Raw genomic sequence first — 27,487 nt, 5'->3', positions numbered from 1 at the left:
CAGACATCTCAATCCGGAACTTGTGCCCAGTCACTGATGAACTCGTCCTCTATGGAATGTTAAATTCTAACCTTCATTCGTTTCTTCATCCGAGGCATTGGTGGGATGACTCGCTTAGTAGTAGTTCATGTACGCATGGAAAAAAATTTCGTTTCCATAATTTGTAAAAGTACCCAGCCTTTCTTCCTGTCTTCTTTCATATAGCTGTCGAGTGCCTACAGATTATGTTGGAGGTATTTTTCCTCTTTTCAGTGCTTGATATGCTACATTCATCTTTCAGTTTACCAAAAATCGTTTCACTCCTCCATCTTACAGACTTTCTTCAGACACCGATATTGTATCCCGTGCACGTAAATGTTCACATACGTATCTTATCTACCCTTTTGTTCAGCCCACCTCTGCATCTTTCGCGTATGAATTCCTAAGAGCTACTGTCTGTTTTCCTTTCTCTCAAGCTTCATCCCCCTTGCACTGAGGCGACGCTACGGTTAAAAGAGTGTATTTGCATTAGGTGCACGGTTCAAATCCCCGTCCAGCAATCCAGATACAGATTTCCTGTAGTTTCCTTAATTCAATGAGATTAATCCTTCGAAAAGAACACGGGCGGTTTCTTTGCTCACCCTCGTCTGATACGAGCTTCTGCTCCGTCTCAAATAACGTCGTTGTCGCCAGGACGTTAAAATCGTAATTGTCCTTTTCTTTTATGCTTCTGTTAACGCCGCCCATTGATGTTGGAGAAATCGTATCTTTAGTGAAGTTTATCTCTGAGCTGTACCCAGGAACATAGTGAGCTTTTTACACGTCCACCACCAATAAAATGCTACAGATAGCGAGTTTGTCACTGGCGAGTAAACGAAATTGGTGCTATTTTTAAAGGTCAGATTGGAGATATTTAGAACCCACGTGTAATGCAAATGTAGTGAGTGGAATGAATGAGACCACGATTGGAATTACTATTTAACGACTTAGTCTCGGCTACATAGCTGAGCAAGAACAAAAATAAAATTTGATGGTGTATTCTTTCTTTGACAGATGGTTTCTATGTCTGTCTTCTCTTATGAATCTGTTTAGGGAAGCTTCGTTATATCGTCTCAACGTGAAGGGGATGACAATTCGAATAATGTGGATATCTTCGCTCCATGTTGTTGTCGCATTCTTTCAAATGAGAATATAATTTGATAACTATGTCCTCCATAACCTTTTCAGTTTCGCGTGCCAGACATGTCGCAGAAAGCCCTCCAAGAGCATGAATCGGAATTCAAGCACGCTTGACGCAAGAATGTGGTTGAATATCTTTGTCATAATTTTTGTGGTTTCGTACTTAACAAGATCGTCTTGCGTATATATGACGTATAGGTGGGGTAATGGCGTAAGACAGAAGCTGAGTGCATGTATCCAAACTATTTCTAATACTAGCGTGTCGTTTCGTTCTATCGTCGTATGTGTTTTCAAAGTGTGTTCACGCAACTCCTTGTTGTTTCAGAAAAGCCCGGTTTCCAGTCTCCTTATGGCACGATGGACAATGGCATGGTGAGTAGTCACGAATATATCTACAAGGGCGTCAGACTCTTTCCTTGCATTGTAAGTCTGTCTGTACCCTCTTCCACTTTAACTTTCATTTCGTGATTTTTAAACGAACTCAGCACATAATAAACGTACAAATATTATCAGTTCCGCACAAAAACTATTGCTTCGCGCAAATTATCTTTCAAATTATTTTCTTGAAACTATTAGCATGCTGTTCGTTTTCAGCCGACCGTGTGACAAGTACGTGACAGAGCGAAGTGAATCGGTGACGGTATTCTGGTCTGCGACTCCCGCACATATGGTGCATTGTGTTTCCTCTGTCTGAATTTTCAGTGAATGCCTAGATAGTTCCTCAAAAAGTCCTCACGATTCTCATACTTCAGCTCCTGTTGAATTTGCGTGTGTTGTGTCATTAATGATATCTGGGAATCACCACCACCACCACGTTTAGAGTTCAACAATTACGCAGTTCTTATGGAAGATGTTTCTGAACAGACCTGCTCAGTTGCAAGGTCATGTTTTCTTACGCCCTCTCAACAATTGTCTCATAACTGAGCAACATCGGTCAATAATTTCTTATGAACTGAAAATATAAAGGACAGTCGAATGAAAACGAGACAGATCGAAAATTACAAGTAAACTTTTTATTTTTTTCTATAGTAATTGCCCCAACTTTTAAAAAATATATACCACTGTGAGACAAGAAAGCCAGTGCCTTTCCGGAAAAAAAAAAAAAAAAAAAAACGTTTGCGGTTGCCTACGGAACGGTGATTGTATCCAGGCGTGTGCGTTTTCATCCGAAGAAAATCGATGGCCATAAATGTCTTCCTCCAGGACTGCAAAAATATGGAAATCACGTGGGGAGAAATCGGAGACTGAATGTTGGATGTGTAACGACTTCTCAGCGACACTTCCGCAGCGTACTCGAATCGACCGTGGCAACGTTTGGGCGGTGCCACATATTTTCAAATGTGCTGCAGAAGATTCTCTGGGAAGCCCTTACACATCCTCTATAAAGTGGTGATCTCTCCCCGTGCGATTTCCGTATTTTTGGAGCCCTGAAGAAAGACGATCGAAGCTGTAGATATGCTTTGGGATAGTATCATGATTCTGCAGGCAACGGAAAATATTTTTCCATGATGGCATCTTCAGTCCTGTCTCACAGTGTGATAAAGGTATTAACAGTTACGGCGATTACTTTTGAAATAATAATCACTTCATGTTTTTTTCCCTCTGACTGCGCCTTATACTTAGAAAAAGTCTTGTGAACGATTCTCTTATTGCCTGTAGGCGCTACTCAAGTTATATGATGAAAAGTATCCAAACGCCCCTTTGTAATGCGGAATAATTGACGACTATATGCCAGTTTATATGCCAACTAGCTCGGCAGATGACGAAGAAATTGATGAAATGTATGAGGAGGTAAAAGAAATTATTCAGGTAGTGAAGGGAGACGAAAATTTAATAGTCATGGGTGACTGGAATTCGAGAGTAGGAAAAGGGAGAGAAGGAAACATAGTAGGTGAATATGGATTGGGGCTAAGAAATGAAAGAGGAAGCCGCCTGGTAGAATTTTTCACAGAGCATAACTTAATCATAGCTAACACTTGGTTCAAGAATCATGAAAGAAGGTTGTATACATGGAAAAAGCCTGGAGATACTGACAGATTTCAGATAGATTATATAATGGTAAGACAGAGATTTAGGAACCAGGTTTTAAATTGTAAGACATTTCCAGGGGCAGATGTGGACTCTGACCACAATCTATTGGTTATGACCTGTAGATTAAAACTGAAGGAACTGCAAAAAGGTGGGAATTTAAGGAGATGGGACCTGGATAAACTGAAAGAACCAGAGGTAGTACAGAGTTTTAGGGAGAGCATAAGGGAACAATTGACAGGAATGGGGGAAAGAAATACAGTAGAAGAAGAATGGGTAGTTCTGAGGGATGAAATAGTGAAGGCAGCAGAGGATCAAATAGGTAAAAAGACGAGGGCTAGTAGAAACCCTTGAGTAACAGAAGAAATATTGAATTTAATTGATGAAAGGAGAAAATATAAAAATGCAGTAAGTGAAGCAGGCACAAAGGAATACAAACGTCTCAAAAATGAGATCGACAGGAAGTGCAAAATGGCTAAGTAGGGATGGCTAGAGGACAAATGTAAGGATGTAGAGGCTTATCTCATTAGGGGTAAGATAGATACTGCCTACAGGAAAATTAGAGAGACCTTTGGAGAAAGGAGAACCACTTACATGAATATCAAGAGCTTTGATGGAAACCCAGTTCCAAGCAAAGAAGGGAAAGCAGAAATGTGGAAGGAGTATATAGAGGGTCTATACAAGGGCGATGTTTTTGAGGACAATATTATGGAAATGGAAGAGGATGTAGATGAAAATTAAAAGGGAGATATGATACTGCGTGAAGAGTTCGACAGAGCACTGAAAGACCTGAGTCGAAACAAGGCCCCCGGAGTAGGCAACATTCCGTTAGAACTACTGACAGCCTTGGGAGAGCCAGTCCTGACAAAACTCTACCAAGATGTATGAGACAGGCGAAATATCACCAGTCTTCAAGAAGAATATAATAATTCCAATCCCAAAGAAAGCAGGTGTTGACAGATGTGAAAATTACCGGACTATCAGTTTATTAAGTCACATCTGTAAAATACTAACGCGAATTCTTTACAGACGAATGGAAAAACTGATAGAAGCCGACCTCGGGGAAGATCAGTTTGGATTCCGTAGAAATGTTGGAACACGTGAGGCAATACTGACCCTACGACTTATCTCAGAAGAAAGATTAAGGAAAGGCAAACCTACGTTTCTAGCATTTGTAGACTTAGAGAAAGCTTTCGACAAGTTGATTGGAATACTCTCTTTCAAATTCTGAAGGTGGCAGGGGTAAAATACAGGGAGTGAAAGGCTATTTACAATTTGTACAGAAAGCAGATGGCAGTTATAAGAGTCGAGGGGCATGAAAGGGAAGCAGTGGTTGGGAAGGGAGTGAGACAGGGTTGTCGCCTATCCCCAGTGTTATTCTATCTGTATATTGAGCAAGCAATAAGGGAAACAAAAGAAAAGTTCGGAGTAGGTATTAAAATCCATGGAGAAGAAATAAAAACTTTGAGGTCTGCCGATGACATTGTAATTCTATCACAGACAGCAAAGGACTTGGAAGAGCAGCTGAACGGAATGGACAGTGTCTTGAAAGGAAGGTATAAGATGAACATCAACAAAAGCAAAACGAGGATAATGGAATGTAGTCGAATTAAGTCGGGTGATGTTGAGGGAATTAGATTAGGAAATGAGACACTTAAAGTAGTGAAGGAGTTTTGCTATTTGGGGAGCAAAATAACTGATGATGGTCGAAGTAGAGAAGATATAAAATGTAGACTGGCAATGGCAAGGAAAGCGTTTCTGAAGAAGAAAAATTTGTTAACATCGAGTATAGATTTAAATGTCAGGAAGTCGTTTCTGAAAGTATTTGTATGGAGTGTAGCCATGTATGGAAGTGAAACATGGACGATAAATAGTTTAGACAAGAAGAGAATAGAAGCTTTCGAAATGTGGTGCTACAGAAGAATGTTGAAGATTAGATGGGTATATCACGTTACTAATGAGGAGGTATTGAATAGAATTGGGGAGAAGGGGAGCTTGTGGCACAACTTGACTAGAAGAAGGGATCGGTTGGTAGGACATGTTCTGAGGCATCAAGGGATCACAAATTTAGTACTGGAGGGCATCGTGGAGGGTAATAATCGTAGAGGGAGACCAAGAGATGAATACACTAAGCAGATTCAGAAGGATGTAGGCTGCAGTAGGTACTGGGAGATGAAGAAGCTTGGAGAGGATAGAGTAGCATGGAGAGCTGCATGAAACCAGTCTGAGGACTGAAGACCACAACAACATAGCCGGCCGGAGTGGCCGAGCGGTTAAAGGCGCTATAGTCTGGAACCGCACGACCGCTACGGTCGCAGTTTCGAATCCTGCCTCGATCATGGATGTGTGTGATGTCCTTAGGTTAGTTAGGTTTAAGTAGTTCTAAGTTCTAGGGGACTTATGACCACAGCAGTTGAGTCCCATAGTGCTCAGAGCCATTTGAACCACAACAACATATGCCATGAGAGGCGGTCTTGCCGGTACCAAAAGAGTCGGGGGGGGGGGGGGGGGGGGAGTATTGTATTGTAAATGGTAAATGTAGAAGCAGTAACAGCAGAATGAATCGATCAGGAGAACAGATGACTTTTCGAAAGTGGATTAGTCACTGATTGTGATTTGAATAACAGGACATTTCATACATTCTAAAGCTGCCGAACTCGGCCGTTGATGTGATTGTGAAGTGGAAATGTGAAGGAACAACTGTAGCTATACCAAGACCAGACACATGTACCGATGGACAGGGACGTCGAGAATTGCGGAGGTTGTTTATAAAAAAAAGTCGCATAAAATCAGAGGAAGGAATCAATCGTGATCTCCATGTGCTACGGGCTGTCCAGCTAACACAATGACTGCACGTAGGAAATCAAAAAGAATGCGATAAAATGATAGAGCAGCTCCTCGTAAGCCACACATTTCTGTAGTCAATGCTAAGTGATGCTTGAGGTGGCGTGAAGAGCGACACCACTGGACAGTCTATGACTAGAAAGGAGTGATTTGGGGATGAATGGTGCTGTAACCTGTGGCAGCCTCATGGAAATGTGTGGGTATGGCAAATGCCTGGAGACCGTTACTCGCCGTCATTTGTAGTATGGAGGAGGCCATATTACGATATAGGGGTGTTTTTCAAGGCGAAGGTGTGGCCCCACTTTGTGCTTAAGAAAATTCTAAATGCAGAATGATGTGAACTCACATTATGGCCGTGTACAACAGAGGAAGCGTCTGGAGTTGATGATTGTATCAGCAAGACAATACATACTGTCATAAAATTGCATCTGTATTCAATGGTTTGTGGACAGTAACGTTCCAGAAATGGAGAGGCCTGACCAGCATCCCGACTTAAATCCGAAGGAGCACCTTTGAATTATTTGAAATTTCAGCGTCGCTCCAGACCAGTCGAACATCATTGTCTTCTGTGGTTCCGGCTATTTAGGAAGAACGGGCTGCCATTCTTCCATTGACAGAAACCTCATTGAAAACATCACCAGTACAGTTCAAGCTGTCATGAAGGCAAAGGATGGAACACACTGCTTATTAATGTCCAGTAATAATGTCTAGATACTTTCGATCAGATAGTGTAGTTAGTGAAGTTGGCAATACTATGAAGGATTATCAGAAAACAAGTACACGTGTTTTATGTGTGGCCTGTAGTGATAACAAGAAACGATGGAATACGCTGAGAAGTAGAATGATAATCTTCACACTCAGAAGTTGGCTGTGACGCCTGTTCGGTCTTTGTGGACCAGCTTTATTCATAACTTTTCTTCTTGGTCTTTCTCCACGCGGTAGAACTTTCAAAATATTAGTCATCCGCTTATAAGCACATACTGATTGCTTCTAGCGGTGTAGATGATGTAGAACTGATACCAGGCGATTATGCGGCATTGCACAGCTGGCACAAGTGATGGCAGTGCAGTGTTGTGTATGGTTGTATGGAATCAACACAGTAAGAACGGTTGATGTGGAGACGTGACAGTGGCAGAAAGCAGGTATATTGTTTGGACGTGCTGATGAACACAAGTGAATGAAGTTGCCAGATTTGTTGGTGTTTCTACACGGATAGACTAACATTTTTACTAGGAATGGTATACCACTCGCACCCGTTTATTAGTAACACGACTTAAGAAAAGTGGTCGTAACCAACAGGGATGGGAGACGAGTATCATCACAGTCGTTTTTGTACCCAGTTGTAATTACTATTGTCTGATAATGCAGGTCCATCTCAACCAGTTTCTGGGCGACCATTGCGATGGTAGCTATATGCAATGGTCGTTGAGTTTCTGGCTATTACTCATAGTAGTACATAAACCTGCACATCTTCAGTGGCCAAAAAACACAGAAGCTCAACAGTAGGTAACTGGAGGCGTGTAGCTTGGCCCCGACGGCGCAATAGGGCATTTAACCCACAAGCATGTGGAGCCTGTAATTAAGCTGTAGTTGGTTCTGTAATGATGTTTCAGGGTATTTTCGTACCATGATTGGGGCCCACTCAATCAGGTTACCATCAACGTGAACAAGGTTCTTCATTTCAACGTTCTCGGTAAATGAGTATCTCTTTCTTCTACATCATGATGATTGTGTTGTGGGGGCTCGTTTTCAAAGAGGACGACAGCCGTGTCACAGTGCTGCGGGCACTTGTTCCCGGTTTGGTGAAACTCGGGCACCTTATCGCACCGGGACTAGTCCACAGAATCACTTGATCTTAATCCCCTAGCAAACCTGGAAGGGGGGGGGGGGGGGGGGGCTTGATACGTAGCTATAAAAATAACTGCAATTTTGTAAACACAGGATTTAATCTGCAGTGATTGGCTTTAGCTGGCTGTGGGATATCTGAAGAACTGTTTACCTCATCAAATTGATGGTTGTTATGAAGGCAAAAAGTTCTGTTAAATGATACTAGCGTAATATCTTCTAGGAATTACTTATTATAGTTAGAGTGCTTTTCACGGCTTGTAGTGGCAATAGCCGTTGTTTCCACATGGTGCTCCCATCTACTTCTATAGTCATCCATCACATTGTTTTCAGTTCAGCTATTTACTCTTCCGTAAGAAATTTATTTTCGTTTTATCTAATTTTTTACATCCTTTCACAGCTGGGAGGAATCGCATTTCAGGCGCTTCCATCATACGTATTTCTTTTGGTAAGGGACCAGGACTCATTGCCGTTGAGATGTAAAGAAACTGCAGTAGCTTCATAAAATTTGAGTTTATTTCCTCTCCTAAAAATAATATTATAGGCCCCAAATCAGTGTAGGGTGAAGGCATGACTACGTTAGCAGCGCATCTAAACGTCTTGGCAGTCGGACCAAACAAACTTTGAGTGTCCTCCGTGTGCTATTGGAAATAGTTACCATCCGATTACAAAATTCGACTGTCTAGACGAGCATGAAGTGTGTATCATGGACTACATGCATTCGAAAAGATTGGGATGGGAATAGCAATACCTGCTTTGCGAAGTAGTGGTCATAAACATTTCGTGGAAACAGTGTACGAATCTTGTCTAGGTGAAATACGGTTGTAGAAATGCTTTGAAGATAGTTCTAAAACTTCCGTTGCGTCGCTGTTGCGACTACACGCAGCGTGTATGGTTGAATCATCCGTGATGGTGCCCCAGACTATCACGCCATGTGGACCGAATGGTGCTACTACGTTGATGATGATCATCTCAGTGGCGTCCCACTGCTGTAGGCAAAAATTGACGGGCGTTCAGTTATGTACTGTGCTTTTGAATATGCATGAGCAAAAATTTTGTCTTGTTTGGTGTGGCCTATGATATCTTCAATTGTTCTTGACTGATTAACCAAGGAAAACTTGCATATGATCTCACAGGTAGCGATTAGTTGTCTATTATATACATACTTGGACCACCGCGTAATAAAGCTTACACGGTATTCCCCTGTCCAGATTGCAGGTGGTTTCCTTGAGACACTTCGTTACAATAACCAGACCAGTTTTTTTTCTTTAATGACAGTTTCGCTGTGTCTTAATTTTTATTCCTCTGAAATTTATTCAGCAATGACAGATGTAATGCTGCCTGCGAGTTGGGTCGTATTAATGTCTTGACCAGAAGGTACATGCCCTATCAGTTGTCAGGCGAGTTGTGTCTTATCTAGAGGAATGATACCACTAGAATAGCGCACATACGACGTTTTTAATCAGCAGTTAAGCCTTGCTTGAGGTTCCAGACAGGCCTTATCTTACTCTTCGGTGTCGAGTGTCTAAACGTTATCGCGTATGAACGCCATGCTTCCATACGAGGTTCTTACAGTTGCTCGATTGCAGAACCTTGTCATTAAAGACCGAATTTCACTAAAAAAAGTTTTGGTTGTTGTTTCCTCAACTGTGGATGTGACATCACATTGGGAAGAGTTGCCTAAGTTGTACCACTTTCGAGATTCTGTTTATTGTAGCCTAAAGAGTAAGCTACAAAATTATTTAAACCGTGCCATCCTCTACTGCAGGATGCCGTTCTTGGTATCAGATTTAAAGACTGGAAATTCTGAGAAAAATACACACTACGCTAACATTTCTGAATATCTGCAAACTTCACAAATGAGGAATCTGTTTTCCTAATTTGTATCAGTGGATGAATAAATTACACATCCATTATAAATCATCCTGAGTTTAAAGAAACGTACAAGTCTGACTTTAAGGAAATGTTCCACATTGCTGTTTGTGCATCGGCCGGCCGAAGTGGCCGTGCGGTTAAAGGCGCTGCAGTCTGGAACCGCAAGACCGCTACGGACGCAGGTTCGAATCCTGCCTCGGGCATGGATGTTTGTGATGTCCTTAGGTTAGTTAGGTTTAACTAGTTCTAAGTTCTAGGGGACTAATGACCTCATCAGTTGAGTCCCATAGTGCTCAGAGCCATTTGAACCATTTTTTTGTTTGTGCATCACTATTTGGAGGCAGTCCAATATAACTGTTTCTCTCCTTTCCCCACCCCTGCTCATTTTGAATGAATCCACGTTTTTCAGCTCATGCATCTGATAATTTCACCCAATCTATCTCCCTCGCATGACTATCTATACCATTCCTTTGTTTTACGAATGAGTTTCTGTGGTGGCTTCCTAGCAGAGTATCCAAAACACTTTCCACAGCCGGAACTGCGGTACCAAATTCTTTTCCTTTGCATAGTTTAGATTTTTCTTTTTAGCATGGACTGCTCCTCAGTTCACAGGCCTCTTCGCTAAGTCTTGGAAGTTTTGATTGAAGCTTCCCTCATTTCCCTGGTATTTGGCAAGATTTTTCTTGATGGTTTCTTCTGGATTGAAATTATGGGGCAATCCGTTTTCTTATGCGATGTCGAACGCAAGGATTCTTACATTATGCGTTCTTAAACCTAACATAATTTTTTTAAATGTAAGAATATGCTGTTCCAATTAGTTTTCAACTTCGTTGGAACACACTTCACTGCGGCCAAAAGTTTTTTATGTCCCAGTTTGCATTTCCGTTTCTGTTTTTAAAATGCCTTAGGCACATTTTAAATGCGTGAATATTCATTTAATGCGTGATCTCTAATGAGATATGTTGTTCCAGCTAAATGCAGTTCATCTGTGCTTCATTTTCCAACGCCTTTACTTTTTATTGCAGTATGCCAATATAATTATTTAATTAATAACTTAAAGAACACACAAAATTCACCACATAATTTCTAAGCATCATGTTGCATTAATAATGTCAGATCCATTCTCTTAAAGCTCACTATATGAGCAAGATTCTCAAATTGTACGGGTATAATATGGGAAACTTACAACCATATATTAAAGGCAACGTCGCCATTTTCTGTCAATTTCTAATAAACGAACCACAGCGAGTACATTGTCATGACTGCCTGACAACTGTCTGAAACATTATGTTGACACTTAAAACAGTAATTCTCTTCGTCATGTAAACAAAATACATTAAAACAACAAAATAAACGCTGTCTTTAGACCACCTCTTTCTCAACACACACAGCTCATAGCCGACAGTACAGTTCAAAGAAGTACGTAGTTCACGCTGACTTCACCAAATGTCGGTTAGTACAAGAGATACGAATTTTATAACAGTGGTGCAAATTAGGAAGCGGTACAATATACACAGATGCTTAATTTAGTGAAATAAGAAGTTTGGGTCGGCTATTTGATATTACTTGTCGCACCACATGGTTTTGACTTTCTCCGTTACAGGTAAGCTTCCGATCAGAACAGACTCTGCATGACGAGCAGTAAACAGGCTTCAGTGTGTTCGTTGTCTTAATAGAGACAAGTTTTCTATTTGTTTCAGAATCAAGAAGTATCATCTTGTTCTTTACTGATTGTCTTCACTTTTCACTAAACGTGAAACATATTTTCATCCACGCATGTGACTGTTCTTGTTTTAAAGGGGCCTAGAAGTGGAAATGATTGTACACTGATATGCAAAACTGAAGGAAGTCACCGCTGTCTGTGATGACCCCAGGACGTTGCAAAAGGCGGGACGTTGTTCTTAATAGTGTGTGTGATCACCACGGACAGCAATGCATGCGCTGCAACGTACTCCCATGCTGGCCACAATGTTGCTAAGGAGCTCTTGTGTCAGGGTGTTTCACTGCTCCACCATCGCGGTTGATAACCGCTCTATGTCGTTGGCGCATGTGGACGTGCAGCAGTACGTCTCCCCACAGGTGCTCGATGGGATTTAAGGCGGGCGAATGGGCAGGCCACTCCATTCGCTGAATATCTTCTAGTCTCAAGAACTACTCCGCCTGCGCTGTTCGAAGCCGTCGCATATTGTCCATGAAGATGAAATCGAGGCCGGACGCATTCCTGAAATGACGCACATGGCGAAGTTCAGCCTCACAATAATGTTGACCGGCGAGTGTACTGTATTCAAAGATTTTGTGGTGTCACCGCTAGACACCACACTTACTAGGTGGTAACTTAAATCGGCCGCGGTCCTGTAGTACATGTCGGACCCGCGTGTCGCCACTGTGGGATCGCAAACCTAGCGCCACCACAAGGCAGGTCTCGAGAGACTGAGGAGACCTCGTCCCCAGTTGTACGGACAACATAGCTAGCGATTGGACGTGCTAAGCCTTGCTCTCATTTGCCGAGAGATAGACAGTAGAATAGCCCTCTGCTAAGTTAAATGGCGACCACCTAGCAAGGCGCCATTTGTATCAGTGCCTATAGCTTACTAATATTCAAGAGAGATGTATTCCAAGGACTAATTAAAAGTTAAGTAACAAGCATCTACGTACTTTTCTTCTTATTCATTTATAAGTTCTCATGTTCCAGACTTCACGCCCGTCTGCGTTAGCCTTGCGTGCCCTATCGGCTACAGCATTGTGTCTAGGCTGTATGGTCTAGACACAACAGATTTAGAAGCCAGTGTGCCCATGCACCATTATGCCCCCACACACCATTACGAGTCCGCCAAAACAATGTTGCTGGATGCATTACGTGTTGACATCTCTGGTTTTATGAGGTACGTCTAGAATCACTACCCTCACTGGATCTGCTTTCATCATCGAACAACACGTCACCTCATTCCTCGCTGGACCAGTTCCTATGCTCGTGGCAGCATCGCAAATGGTCCCGCCAATGTGCGAGTGTCAACGGAACATTAGTTATTAGTTGGCGGGTGAAGAGACCACTCCCATGCAGTCACTGTGCCACTGTGTAGAGTGAGATTTCGTTTATTCCACGCCTATTAAATATGGTTGCAGTTTCACTTGCTGTCTGACATGGGTAGACCTTGCTAGACCATCTCCTCTACTACGGGCAGCAGTGCCTGTAGTTCGGAAAGCTCCATATGCATGTGAAACAATGCTGTGAGCAATACCAAACTGCTGGGCTACAGTCGTCACATTTCGCCCTCCTTCCTGTGTCCCCATGATTCTGTCCGTGTTCGGCCATCCAGCTGTTGTCTCCGGACCACCACAGTGCACCGTAACGGCTCGTTGATTGACACACAGACTTTTTCCGTTCCTTTACCCTCCTGATGTTACGTTTGCGAGAACCATATGGCAGTATAGTCACGCTGACTTAACACCATGTGACGTCCAGATTTCTGTGCACAACTGGGGTAGACCTTTGGCAACATGCTTCCGCCGTTTCATTCTTTTTTCACCGACTAGTTCATAAGAAATAGTACACTATTTATTTCGTCCTTAAGTTTTGCAGAGCAGTGTATTTCTTCAGGCGTAAGCATCGAATATAGCAGTTCTGTGAAATGTTGGATTAAGTGTCAGAGTGAGACAGGTTTGAGAAGCATCTTGTGGACAATATGCCAAGGATACTGTATTGAATGGTACGCAGCAGCAGATTTTGATTTCACAGATGTGCACTTTCGAACAAAGTGCCCTTTAAATTTGTATATTTTTTGGTTTTTATTTCCCAATAACGTTATTTTTTAGTTCCCTAACACTCTTTCGTTCCATGCCCTTGAATTTAAGAGCGCAGACGTTCTCAGGGATGCAGGTGGTTCAAAAACTTCTTTTGAGCAGTTTAGTAATATCATTGCTTTCGAAGCAAGCTTTACTGCAATACGTGTACACAGTAGTATATTTATTAGAACTGTGTTTTAGAAAGTTAGCTACAATAACGGTGCTTCGTCGTTAATAATAATTTCGGGGGTCTGGTGATTAAAGGACTAAACGATCCATATACTAACCTACAAAAGTCTACGAAAAAGTGCATCAGATCTCAGGGCTTGAATACGAGATACAGACCGAAAACAAAGACGAGAAAGTGCTACTGCCCTAGGAGTAACAGGGTGATTCAGAAAATGGAACTCAAAAGTTTTTCGGAGTGGGGAAAAGTGTACACTAAACGTGAGAGCCAGGGTAGAAGAGTATTTTTGTAAGTGTAACCACCCGCACGCAAGGGTTCAATACTTGTCAAAACTTTGGGAGGCAGTTGTGTGATTATCGTCGCCAGCTTTAGTGAAATGTAGCTTTCCTGAAGCAGCTGTGCTGTAATGCAAATGTTTCACGTTTCTGTTATTCTGCTCCAAATAATCCGATTGGCACGGGATGGTTGTATAAATGGAATGTCACGTGTAATGTTTATCTAGACAGAAAGAACGCTTCTAATCCTATGTTCAAGCCAGGACGCCGCAGTGAGGTGGTTACACCTAATATCGTCACTGCAACATAAGAAGAGCTGTGCGCTGCCGAGCATACGCTGTTCCTCTCAAGAAAATCCAGAAGACGTTTCTTTCGATTTGTAGAGTTGCAGGACGAAGGGAGCAATTGATCTGCTTGGGACACTATTTCCGTTATCAAGCGACATAGAAGGAAGTACAGGGGTTGGACAAAAAATGGGAACACCGTGAGAAATGCATGCTTGAACATAAATGAAGATCCTAGCCAAGCCTGCAGGTTGCGCTATTGTATCTGACAAGAAACGGTACCTGTGGAATGTCCAAAATACATTTCAAGTGTCAGTCGTGGTCAGAACGTTTCTTTATAATTGTGCCGGAACGAAGTGAAATCGAAATTGGGCAAATTGTTGGTGGTCGAGTGGGAGGTGCTTCCTAACCGAGGTACCCCAAGTGTTTGGTGCTTTTAAGTGGCCCCTTATCGAAAATTTATGACCCATACAGGGAAAGCGGAAAAACATGATCCCCTAAGTTACTACACCGACGAAATTGTTTGTTGAATGATCGTGACAATGCTCAATGAGGAGGATTGTGACGAAAAATAAAAGGACGACAGCTGCAACTAACACTAGAGAACTGAATGTCGCACTTGCGAACCCTGTCAGCGCACAGGAGACACGAAGGGAGGTCCATAAGCAGGCAATTGCAGGGCGAGCTGGAATTCCGCAACCATTCATCAGTGATGCAAATGCCCGTAGAGGAACACGTGGTACCGAAGGCATAAAGCCTGGGCCATGGAACAAGGGAAGAAAGTCGTTTGGTCGGATGAGTTTTCTTTCAAACTGCTTCCAATTTCAGGTGGAGTTTACGGCGCAAGAGTGAAACATGGAGGGGGTTCGATGTTGACTTGGGCAGCCATACCGTGGTATTCGATGGACTCCATGGTTACTCAGGAAGGTCGCATTGCTGCCAAGGATTCTATGATCATTTTGACTGGTCAGGTCCATCCCTGGTACAATGTTTTCTTCCCCACCAGCGCTGCTATGTAGGCCTCTGTTCACACAGCTCGCATCGTCAAGGACTGATTTTCTGAGCACGTGGGTGAATTGTTTCTCCCTGGCCAAGTCACCGTATCGTAGCACTACTGAGCCTTTGCGGTCCACTTTGGAGAGAAGCGTGCCTGACCGTTGTCAAATGGTTCAAATGGCTCTGAGCACTACGGGACTCAACTGCTGTGGTCATATGTCCCCTAGAACTTAGAACTACTTAAACCTAACTAACCTAAGGACAGCACACAACACCCAGCCATCACGAGGCAGAGAAAATCCCTGACCCCGCCGGGAATCGAGCCCGGGAACCCGGGCGTGGGAAGCGAGAACGCTACCGCACGCCTGACCGTTGTCGACCTCCATCACCTTTATCTGAACTTGCCACTATTTTGCAGGAGGAGTGGTATAAGGTTCCCTTCAAAACCATTAAAGAAGACGTGTATTTTTTTGATTTAATCGTATGGCTAGGCGCCCCCCCCCCTCCCCCTTCGGGCAGGCCGTTCGCCTGGTGCCGATCTTTCAATTTGACGCCACTTCGGCGACCTGCAGTCGATGAGGATGATGATGAGGACAGCACAACACCCAGTCCCTGGGCGGAGAAAATTCCCCGACCCAGCCCGGAATCGAACCCGGGCCCAGAAGATTGACAGTCCGTCACGCTGACCATTCATGTACCGGGGGCGGACAAGACCTATATTTATCCATTCCGATACGAGTGGAAGCTGTTTTGAATGCCAGTGTGTTTCCTGTATCGTATTAGGCGTGATAATGTGTTGTTTTGGTGATGGGACGGTAACAAGAATTAAAAGTAATGTTGTCCTTTAAAGTAACGAAGTAGCCATTCAGATTAGAATTCTTCATGCACCGAGGATTTAAAGTAAGAGCCTCCATAACTTCAGAAGCTGTTACACAATTGCGGTTCGTGGTGACACACTGGCACCGTATCGGAGAAATTCGGTAGATCATGTGTTCGGTAAACTCCATTAATGAATCTGGCCACCATTGCAGTGAGTTCCCATTTTGCCCAAGCACCACAGTAAACTTATTTTTTTCACTCTCACTCTCCTCACATTTGGGGAATATATTGTTCTTTATCTGAATGCACGAAACACTGCAGAAGCAGACTTTCACCATAAAAACTGAAGTGTTTAAGATGATGAAATAGTAGATAAATAATTCTCTGGCTATGTGTGCGGAAGTTCTAAATGTATTCCCGATGAGTGCAATGAGGACCGTCCAAATGAGTGAGGAATTGGCGAATGATGAAATTACGAGGGTCACCTCAAAAGAATTGCACACTATTTTTGTAAAAATACAGTTTTCATTCTGCATGTGTGAAAGTTTTACAGTGTGTAGGTACATCCTTCCCGCTTGTTTTCAAACTTAGTTCAACCAGTTCCCGTGAGTGGCGCCGTCACAGCATGTCTTCAAGATGGCTGCTACACTTGACGTTCGTCAGAAGCAACGTGCTGTCATAGAATTCCTGTGCTGTGAAAACGAGACAGTGGGAAACATCCACAAGAGGTTGAAAAAGATGTATGGAGATGCTGCTGTCGGTCGCAGTACAGTTAGTCAGTGGGCAAGCAGCTTACGTGATGAAAGCGGGCCCGGCTATATTGAGGATTGTCCTCGCAGCGGCAGGCCTCGTACTGCACACACTCCAGACAATGTGCAGAGAGTTAACGAATTGGTGACTGCTGACAGACGCATCACAGTGAACGAATTGTTACGCTACGTTGCGATAGGGGAAGGAAGTGTTTGCAGAATACTGAAAGTGTTGGCGTTAAAAAAGGTTTGTGCCAGGTGGGTTCCCAGGATGTTAACAGTGGCTCACAAAGACACAAGAAAAACGGTATGCAGCGAACTTTTGGAACAGTACGAGAATGGTGGTCATGAATTTCTTGGAAGCATTGTGACAGGTGATGAAACATGGCTCCATCATTTTTCACCAGAGACGAAGAGGCAATCAATGGAGTGGCATCATGCAAATTCACCCAAGAAAAAAAAATTCAGAACTACACCTTCTGCTGGAAAAGTTATGGCTACGGTGTTTTTCGATTCCGAAGGACTCTTGCTTGTGGACATCATGCCAAGTGGAACCACCCTAAATTCTGATGCATATGTGACGACACTGGAGAAACTTCAAGCTCGACTGAGTTGTGTTCGACCACATCGGCAAAAGCAGGATGTTTTGCTTTTGCACGACAATGCACGGCCACATGTCAGACAAAAAACCATGGAAGCGATCGCAAAACTCTGATGGACAACAGTGAAACACCCGTCTTACAGTCGTGACCTGGCTCCATGTGACTATCATCTCTTTGGGAAACTGAAAGATTCTCTTCGTGGAACAAGGTTTGAAGATGATGACTCCCTTGTGCACGCTGCCAAACAGTGGCTCCAACAGGTTGGGCCAGAATTTTACCGTGCGGGTATACAGGCGCTGGTTCCGAGATGGCGTATGGCAGTTCAGAGGGATGGAAATTATGTGGCGAAATGAAAATATAAGGATGTATCTACACACTGTAAAACTTTCAAACATGTAGAATAAAAGATGGATTTAAAAAAAATAGCGTGCATTTCTTTTGGAGTGACCCTCGTAAATATACGTTTTACGAAAACCTCACTCGACTTGTCAAGATTGATGAAAATTTAGACGACGAGAATAGCGAAGCACAGATTTCACGCTTCGCTACGTGTGCTAACAATGCAGACATTTGTGTAGAGTCGTGGAGAAAGATAGTCTGTACAACAAACGTGTCGTAGTTCTTATAAGAACTTTCTTAGTTCTCGTTAAGTGAGAAGATTGAATAACAAATTTTTATGAGCTACAGAGATTTACTTTTATCGCGCGCATTTGAGCTATTTGGTCAGCATCTCTAGAGTCAGCATCAGAATGGACCGGTAGGTTCAAATGGCTCTGAGCACTATGCGACTTAACTTCTGAGGTCATCAGTCGCCTAGAACTTAGAACTAATTAAACCTAACTAACCTAAGGACATCACACACATCCATGCCCGAGGCAGGATTCGAACCTGCGACCGTAGCGGACGCTCGGTTCCAGACTGTAGCGCCCAGAACCGCACGGCCACTCTGGCCGGCGGACCGGTAGGGATTTGGGGTGTAACTAGGGGTTCCCTATTGAATTTCAGCTTAACTTCGCCAGCTGATAAGTCAACTTCGTCATTGCTAGTAATTCAGCTTTGCCTTCACTTGAGGTGCACGATGAAACTCAGCGTAAGATTTAGATTTAGATCTACCTACAAGATAGAAGCCTGTTTCATTTTGCGTACCACCCCGATCTATTGCATTATTCCGTTTCTTACAACAACTTGTGCAATTTTTATTTAATGATATATATATATATCATCTTTAACCCTAGCATAAATCTTATCGTTCATGTATTTCAACGTTCTGTTTTTTTACCCTTACCTTAACCCTCTCATGTATCTCTCCACTGTGCTGTGATTTATAGCAGTGGTGCCCTCTGCAGCTGAAATCGTGCTTAAGGCTTTGTAGTTGTCACTGCAATAAAAGTGCTGACAAACTCTAGGCAACTGTTCATAAGATATTAGTTTAAGCCGTAACATATGTGTGGATTTTACTGTTACTTTGCAGCACAAATAGTCGCCTCTATATGGCTACATTGTACTTAACTATTTGTTCTGTTTCACTTACACTCAACATATATCTATCGTTTTACGTATCTCTTACGTAATTTTTCATTTAATTCATTTCTTTTCTTCGCCTCAATATTTCTTCGTTGTGAGATATTACAATTTTCTATCTTTTGTGTAACTTTGAATCTTTGCTTTGCATCCTCTTAGAATTGAGCAGAATTATTTCTTCCACATGTAGTAATCTTTTAAGTTAAGTTTTTATGTTATTCAGATTTGTTTTTCACTTTCATTGAAGATTCGTTGTCTATTTATGTGCAATTTTCATGTTTAGCCCTCACTAAACATGTTTGCCCTTTTTTATCTCCAGTATTAATCTCACTTCAGTTTTAGTTTAGATTCAACAGAGTTAGACGTACAACGTTAACATCGTCACTGCTGCTGTCTCCACCACATCTTTCACGATAAGACTAATACCTCCGCTTCCCTGAGTGGAACGAAATCATTACAAGGTGCGGGACATTCTTCAGGGAGGACGTACGACGACGTATATATGGAGGAGTTAATAAACGAAATAATACTTACGTCAGAAGATATAATTATGTGTTTTGTTATTACTTTCCTCTGTACCAGTATCCTACTTAGAAATTTCGCAGCCAACAGCTTTCAGTGCTTTCAAACTACCTACTGTTTCCGGAAATTAAGTTTCCCAAATTAAGCACATGCTGCATCTGAACGGAACTCGGCGATCTCAGTTTGATATTTTGTGGCTCGTACGTAGAATGGTGTGAAAGTGCACGGATGATCACCACTGGTAATGCCTTAGTCCCTAAGAAGGAAGAAGGAAAAAAAATCCCCTGAATCAACTTTCACCTAATCTTGATGCCACTGTAGACTCTAAACAACAACATCGTTTTAGTACATCACTGACTTCACTCGAGAAATAGCCAGAAGCTTATTCACGTTATGCAAACAATAAGATGTATAGCATTAAAAAAAGAAAACATTGTAAAACACTGACTGCTGTAAATTCCAAAAACATATTACTAGGCCTCTAGTATCATAGAATAAACATTAACCTCGTTGTGAGCGAGCTCAGTGCAGACTAAACATTAAAAATGTATTCTGTCGGTATTCACCAACATTTTTGGAAGTATTTATACTAGCATAGGCAGTCCATATGTTAAAATACATACACAGACATATTATCAGTGAAAAAGAGAGAAGGGATTGCAGATTCCTTAAGACTTTCCTTCAGAGCTGAGTCATCAGCTCAAGTGAGCGGAAAACATCACTTTTTTCAGAGGTGATCTCTGCTAAATGACAGACACTGGCAGCGCAAAGGTGTGCAGCGATTTGATGACTGACTGCCATTACCATTGCCAGCTTCAGTTACATGAAATGTGTAATACCTTCACTTAAAAGAGACGTTCCACATCTGCATCAGCTACATGATTCCTCACTGGCACGGAAACAGCAGATTTACTTTCACAACAGCACACAAGAATCACAACAATAGTTGCAAATTTTGCTATACAAAACCACTTGTTTGTGTACACCAAGTTCAGAAGATATTCAGCAAATAACACTGTTTTACCATCACAGGAGTGTCAGCTAGCAGTACTGCATATCCATTACAAAAAAAATCTACGTTTCTTCCACAATGTTTTGGAACACGAACATACCTCCAAAGCGTTGTTTATTCCTGTGAATCTGGTGTTGAAAGTTCAGTAAGTATTAATAACAACATTGTCCTTTAGGTAAAGAATTCTCCTATTCATATGTGAACATTAAATAAGGCTGTAAACCTAGGCTTAGGTAGCTGCGCAAGACATTCATACAGACCTATTAATACTTGGATGTAAGGTCTTGTGAACCCCTCGTGGGACAGTGGTACTGGATATCGAACACGCAGTAGTGGATTAGAATTTATTATGGCATATGAAGGTCTATAATATCGACGCAGTGGTTAAGGTGCCGGACTCACGTCTGAGTTCTGCATATTACAAGAAATTATTGTACATGTAACACGTGATATGTTCAGTTTACGGAATGGAATCGTCTCAGGTTCGTCGCAAGTAGGTTAAGGAACCGTGGCAAGTTCTAGTTCAGCGTTGAGTTCCTTCCCTTAGACCCGTCAAGTTCTGTTATTACATTAATGACTGGTTTGAAGTCTGCAAAAGATTGAGTTTCCCACGTATCATACACGGGATTACATACGTAGTTCAGTGTCTTAATACTAACGACAGGGTGGAAGGAAACCACCATATTCATTTGACATAGGCAACAGAATACTTCATAATTTATCGGAAAATAGTTCTCACAGCTTAACGATTTCCGCACTGAAACTAAATTATCTCCCTATATCCTTGAAGCATTCTACACCGAAAATTTAAAACACCCAAGGCAATTTCGTCTGTGCTGGTTTGGTGGTTTACAGAGATACGAGCGAAATATTCTCTACAGACTTAGAGATGGTTGTATAGATATTACTTCTAGGCTTCACCTTGCCGACTATCAGGCGAATCTTCGCTCATAAGGTTTCACTGCAACGAGCACGCTGTCCGATTTGAAATCATAATTTTAAGATTGTCTATTCACGTTTGTATACAGATATCTTCATACACTGTCGATACATTCTCTCAAATGATTCCAAACATTTATTGTATCACTGTGAATTATGACAGTGTACAAACGATTTAACTTCGAATAACTAATAGTTGTTACAGGTCAGAAAGTGAAAATAATTGCAATACTTCGATATTTGAACTAGAACAAAATTATGCATATCTTTCATAGTCAGCAGGTAAATTAATGATTCGTTGACAATCGATAACAGCGTGGTTCATTTGTGTCAATCGTACAAATACACCCTTAAGGGTTTCCAGTTACGCTATAGGGTTACACAAATGTTAGAAACTGAATAAGATTAAAACCATGTGCTGGACCAAGATTCAAACTCGATCTTTCTGTTTCGAGAACAGTTATCTGCCAAATAAGCTATCTGACCAAGCCTTATTTTCCTCCTCTAATCTTCTGCCAACTTTCACTCCAACCGTTCTAAATGCTTTCAGTCCATGTGCCGTGGGCAGATGATGTAATTGATTGGAGCTTCAACAAAAAAAGGTAAAGATCCTAATTCGGATCTCGGCCCACAACGTAGTTCTGTCAAGAAGTTTAATTTCAGTGATGCCTCACATCAAAGTGAACTTCTAGCTCTGAAGACAGTTGTATGTTCAGACTACAGGTAATGTAAAGTAAATCCTTAAAAGAAGTATTAACTCTGCTAATGCTTGTTGACAAAAGAATAGTGTGTCGGCTGAGTCAGAGACGATATCTGTTTAGCGGAGTATAGTCAATGAAAACGCACGTATTAAAAGAGGAATGCAGTCTGAGGGTTTTCTACACAGTTACCGATTTAATGTATCACGTCTTATTCTAAACTATTTCCAATAATCATAAAATTTTAGATTTTCGTTTGCAACCGAAAATAAATGAATCAGAGGGCAACTGCGATGTTTTTATATATATTTTTTATATTTTGAGTGATCGCTTTGTTTGTAATCGCATCAGTTCACTTATCTTCAGCTACTAATTATAGCCTCTACCAAAGGCAGGTAGGTGATAAAAATAGCATGCTTAACGACAGAAGACGCTCAAGGAATGTTTAGAGAGTTACGAGAGAACTGAGGAAATGGTTAATACGTTGCACAGGTCACTTGGTATCCTCCGAAACAGAATGGACAAAGGCTCGTGAAAGTGCACCAAAGAAGGCAAAGACCATTTTGTCAGCTGGTAAGGAGATGACCACTTTTTTTGGGACTCCCAAGGAACAGTCCCCATAGATTACTTAAAAAAAGCAGAACCATAACTGAATCCTATTACGTTTCCATGTTCGGTAGTTTGAAACTTTCGTTTACAGCAAAAAGACCAAGGTTGGCACGAAAAAAGTGCTCATGCAGCATCCCACACAACAGCGATAACAATGCCGAAAGTACATGAATTGGGCTTTGAATTGGTTCCTCATCCACCCTGTTCACCAGACTTAGCCTCCAAGTGACTTCTTTCTGTTCCGTAAGGTGAAACTATCTTGCTGGGAAGAAATTACCATCATACGAGTAAGTGATAGTAGCAGTCAACGAGTATTTTCCGAGGGGATGAAAAAGCTTGAGGGTCGCTGGACCATGCGTATATCCCTCAACGGAGACTGTCGAGAAGGTGAGTTGTTTACGAAACAAACCATTTTTCTTGATTTTCAACCAGACTTATCAAACCATCCTAGTATGTGAAGGAATAGTATCACAAGTATTGCTTGGAAGGACATATGTTCCACAAAATAAAGCAACTAATTGATAAATAATTAAACCCACGGGGAATCAAGGTGCTTGGTTATTGACGAAAACTTATTGTCTATGATAACAAAGATCAGGCTATCCTAAATTCGAAAGCTGACTTGACACCACAATAATCGACCAGCTGGTAACATCTTGCGTTTTGAGACCTGAGTCTGGCGACCCAGCCGATTTCAGGGGACGTACACTGTACAACATCCTAACCACTCCATTCTAACCAATGTATCTTTGCAATTTTCATACACACACAGCATTGCCAAATGAAAAACTTGCGTTAAGCGACAGATATCTTGGATTCAAAAGCCAAAACATTAGACCCATGCACAAGAAAAACTCCGGGATTTGTTGTGTAGTACTTACAAATTCACGTTTAAAATACTTATTATTTTATGTCTGTGGCGCAAGCTAGACCATGGAAATTAACACCACGGTCTGAACGTTAATAATTCAGAATGCATTACACAATACCCTGCTAAATGTCATTGCCGAGAATGTTGGTATTAATCTGTGTTTTGTTTCTTTACACATTTCTGATTTAGTACTAGGCTCTGCACAATGAGGTGCAGCTCTCAAGCATATCCACAAATGTAGCATTCAGATGTTTGTTTCATCCGTAAAAACAAAGTAAAGAATCATCAGATTACAGAAGAAAGCCGTTGAGAACGGTGACGATAGAGCGCACATACTATTCCATATGTGTGCTTCAAGGAATCGCCTCATTAAGTTTCCACATACACCTTCCATCAGAAAGATTCAGCACGTATTCGTATTCAGGTTTCACCAAATGCGCTTTCGATCCTGGGAATTAGACTGAGCATATTAATGCATTTTTAATCGTGTACACAGTGATCGTTATTTTACAAATATACAAGTTTTGTCACATTCACCCACCAAACAATGAGTAGCAGTTATTTCGCTGGATTTAGTTTTCGTTACTTATGCATCTTTAATCATTGGTACTCTGCAGCCGGATTTTTAGCTTCATGATGCACAAACACTCAACCATTGACATCGATATTCCCAGAAAGTAACAAGCTTCACTGGACCACTGTTGCAACAGTTTTCTGGTAACGCGGTTAACAGAGCCATTTATGTTGTAATACAAATGGTGATCTGCTCTTCAGTGAATATGGATGTGTATTTACGCACACCGTGGATAAAAAACATGTTGACAAGAGAAATATGATATTGTGGCAGTATTAGGCAGTAGGATTAAAGGATAGACTCGATCGACTGATTGTGTTGAGTTACCAATAACAAATTTGCACATTTAATGAATCACAGCTTAGAACAATTTACGTAAGAAATCGCTTTAGATCTCTCCGTAGAGCTTCACAACAATACCTTTCATTTGAGCTCAAGCAGATGGAGGAATAACAATTGAAAAAAGGCTCGCTTGCAAATTGATTCCACCTTTTAAGAATTTAAGGAGATTGACGACCGTCTAAATAGCGTGCTTACCAGAGTCTTAAAAATACAGCTCAGTGACAACAAAACAAAACTTCGCAGAACTTCCTAATTTTAAAAATTCAGAAAAGCTTCCCGTATGCAATTAACTTGGTTGGTTCTGCGTATGGATCCTGGGTAACGTTGCCCACAATAAGGCGACTGTGACACATTCATTCGGAACTATGCAGCGCAGAGTGTTTATATCATCCGTATCTAAACGTTGTCACCATGTGTACATATAAATTACATCAAAATTAGCCATTACCCAATGGGTTACCTGAAACAGTTCAGTATCAGAGACAAGCCACATCAACATGAAATAAATCAAATCAGTACGTGCTGGCCATTGGGAACACTGTCACGAAATACAAAAACAAAAAAACTAATTCTGCAGGTTCCGCCTATTCACGTGCAACGAAGTCTACATTCATTGCGGCATGTAAGCTGATTACTGATGGGCACTACATCTCAGAAAACATGATACAAGGTTCCAGCGTAGAAAACCGTTGATTCACTGCGATTAAGCAAGGGCAGAAACAGCAAAAACTCGTTTACAGCATCTGGTAGATAATCCATCTTCTAGGCACAAGCAAACCATCATTATTTATGGGTCTCCAAATGTCACAGTTCACAGCCGCTTGTGCACTCTCAACACCAGCCAGGCACACGTTCCAAAAGGCTGAGTGTATACTCCGCTCGATATGACAGGGGGCTGCCTCCGCTGCTGCTTCCGCCCTCGCCTCGCTTCCACACTCCAGTTACGCCAGCACTCCGTTCAGTCCACTCGTGGCGCCGCCAGATAACCCCGTTTCTGCCAGAGTGAGCAAACGCCATCTCTGTCCAGCGACCCAAAAAACCAGCCTGGTGCTTGTCACCAAAAACAAAATCTTGCCACCCTTGGCACATGATGTTGACAGCAGTGAATTGGATGTAAAATATTTTTACTACTCAGCATTTTTTTTTTACTTCCCTATTCACATTACTGACATGTCTTTGTCGTGTTAGTCTATTATTAAATTCGACGTGCACAAAAGTAAAAAGATTTATGAAAATTTGTAAACTGAAGAATGGCATCGTAAATGGAGAATTAGCATTATTCTGAATGGCTCGTTTGGAGGCAAAGTGTAGACAGGGTGATGCGGCGCAGTAGAACAAAACAAAAAGTACTATATCTTTACATAGGTGACTCGTATCCCTGTCTCCACTCCTGATTTTCTTCCTTGTAGTTTCCATAAATTACTCCATGCTGATCCACAGTTATTCCTTAATAGGGGCTGCTTATCTAGTGACCTCTCTTTATTGACACGTACATTTAGAAAGAAAAACCGCATTTACTACATATGAGATAGGCGTATTTGTAACAATTTAGTCATCTTAAATGTTAGGGTTGCATATATGTAGACATGAAGAATAAAGATGTAAGACGTTAATAACGTTTGTTTTATTTAAAAAGCTTTATAGTGTTTTCACCTAAAAAATCCAAGAGGCATTACTTCTCAGCGCGCTCTCGTATTTCATGCTGCTTAAGATAAGTAACTCAACTTAAACCATCCACAATGGATGCGGACGATGTAAGTTGCTTCGCCTGTCTTCAGGTATATGAAATATTTTTCACGCCAGTTTTATTGTACCCGCCCTGAGGCATCCATAACTGTTATGGAGAAGAGCTGTGTGTTTGGGAGATTCACTTGATCAGAGATTGTAACACAAATATCAAACGCTCTCAAGCGGCTCATGTTGAAGAAAACTGAATACCAAACTCATCACTTTCTAAGACGGTGGGGTTGGGTAGACGAGAGAGCAACTGCGAGATCCTAAAGAAATAAGCACACAAGGTGGTGTGCAAAACGTTTGGAAATCAGAAACCTACAGTGGAAGGGCATTTATTGAGGTGCCCCATGTTTGCGGTATTCAAATGATTATTACTACATAACTCTAATGAAATATTTCCGCAAAGAACACTAGGAAAGTTAAGCATAGCAGCGCCATTATTCTATTCTCTCGACATAATCTTTTATCCATAAGACACGTTCATTCTCGTGTGCCCACAGTTCTAATTCATCCACACAAAAAATAGTACCTGCAACTCCATCACGACTTGGCGAAACTAATCAAAATAACATGCGCCACGGCCAAGACTATAGGAGCCTGAAGAACTACAGAACATTGACAGTTCGTGTACACTACGATTTTCAACGTAAAAATATACATCTCATTTTGCAACGTAAAAAAGGGTAGTTGGTAGTTTTCCACTACTGTCACAATGCTTAAATGTGAATTGCTGGTAAAGACAGGTTCAAAGATTTCCTTAGCTAGTAGTATCACAGAAGTCGGCTGCCATCCGTTATTTTTCGATCTCTAGTTCCATTTTCTTCACTCACTGATGAAGGGGTGTACCTGCTAAGGAAATATTATCGTCACAGTTCTTGATACACTGATCGGAATGTTACAAAGGAACAGACTACCAGTGAATTGCTTTGTAGCTTCTTCTTTCCTTGGAGACATCTCTTGATAGTAGTTGCTTATCAGTTACAATAACACTGGTTCGAATAGCTCGAGTCGATAACTGCAGTATATGCGGATAACGAAATTACAGTATTTTCTTACAACCATTTGAATAAAGTATAAATGTCATGCCTTAGGGAACAAATCTAGGAAATACAGATACCACCTACCGGAAAGGTGTTCAGTTATTTTAAGAAATTCAGAATAAATAGAAAAGTTCGTCATCGAGTGGCCCATGATCCATAACCGATTTATAACGGAATAGA

General features: G+C 41.6%; 1 protein-coding gene across 4 annotated transcripts in view; it reads left to right on the top strand.

Annotated features, from left to right (window-relative positions):
* The window catches only part of LOC126248238 (transcription factor 12), a 762,281-nt gene that overhangs the window by 73,512 nt on the left and 661,282 nt on the right, over positions 1-27,487 (top strand). For all 4 annotated transcript variants that reach the window (XM_049949075.1, XM_049949076.1, XM_049949077.1 and 1 more), the window contains exon 2: positions 1,484-1,530. In XM_049949075.1, coding sequence (XP_049805032.1) covers positions 1,484-1,530 — 47 coding nt within the window. The remainder of the gene's footprint in view (positions 1-1,483; positions 1,531-27,487) is intronic.

Source organism: Schistocerca nitens, chromosome 3 (assembly GCF_023898315.1).
Source record: "Schistocerca nitens isolate TAMUIC-IGC-003100 chromosome 3, iqSchNite1.1, whole genome shotgun sequence".
In the NCBI taxonomy this organism is placed as follows: Eukaryota; Metazoa; Arthropoda; class Insecta; order Orthoptera; family Acrididae; genus Schistocerca; species Schistocerca nitens.
This window is presented reverse-complemented; position numbering and strand designations above follow the sequence as displayed.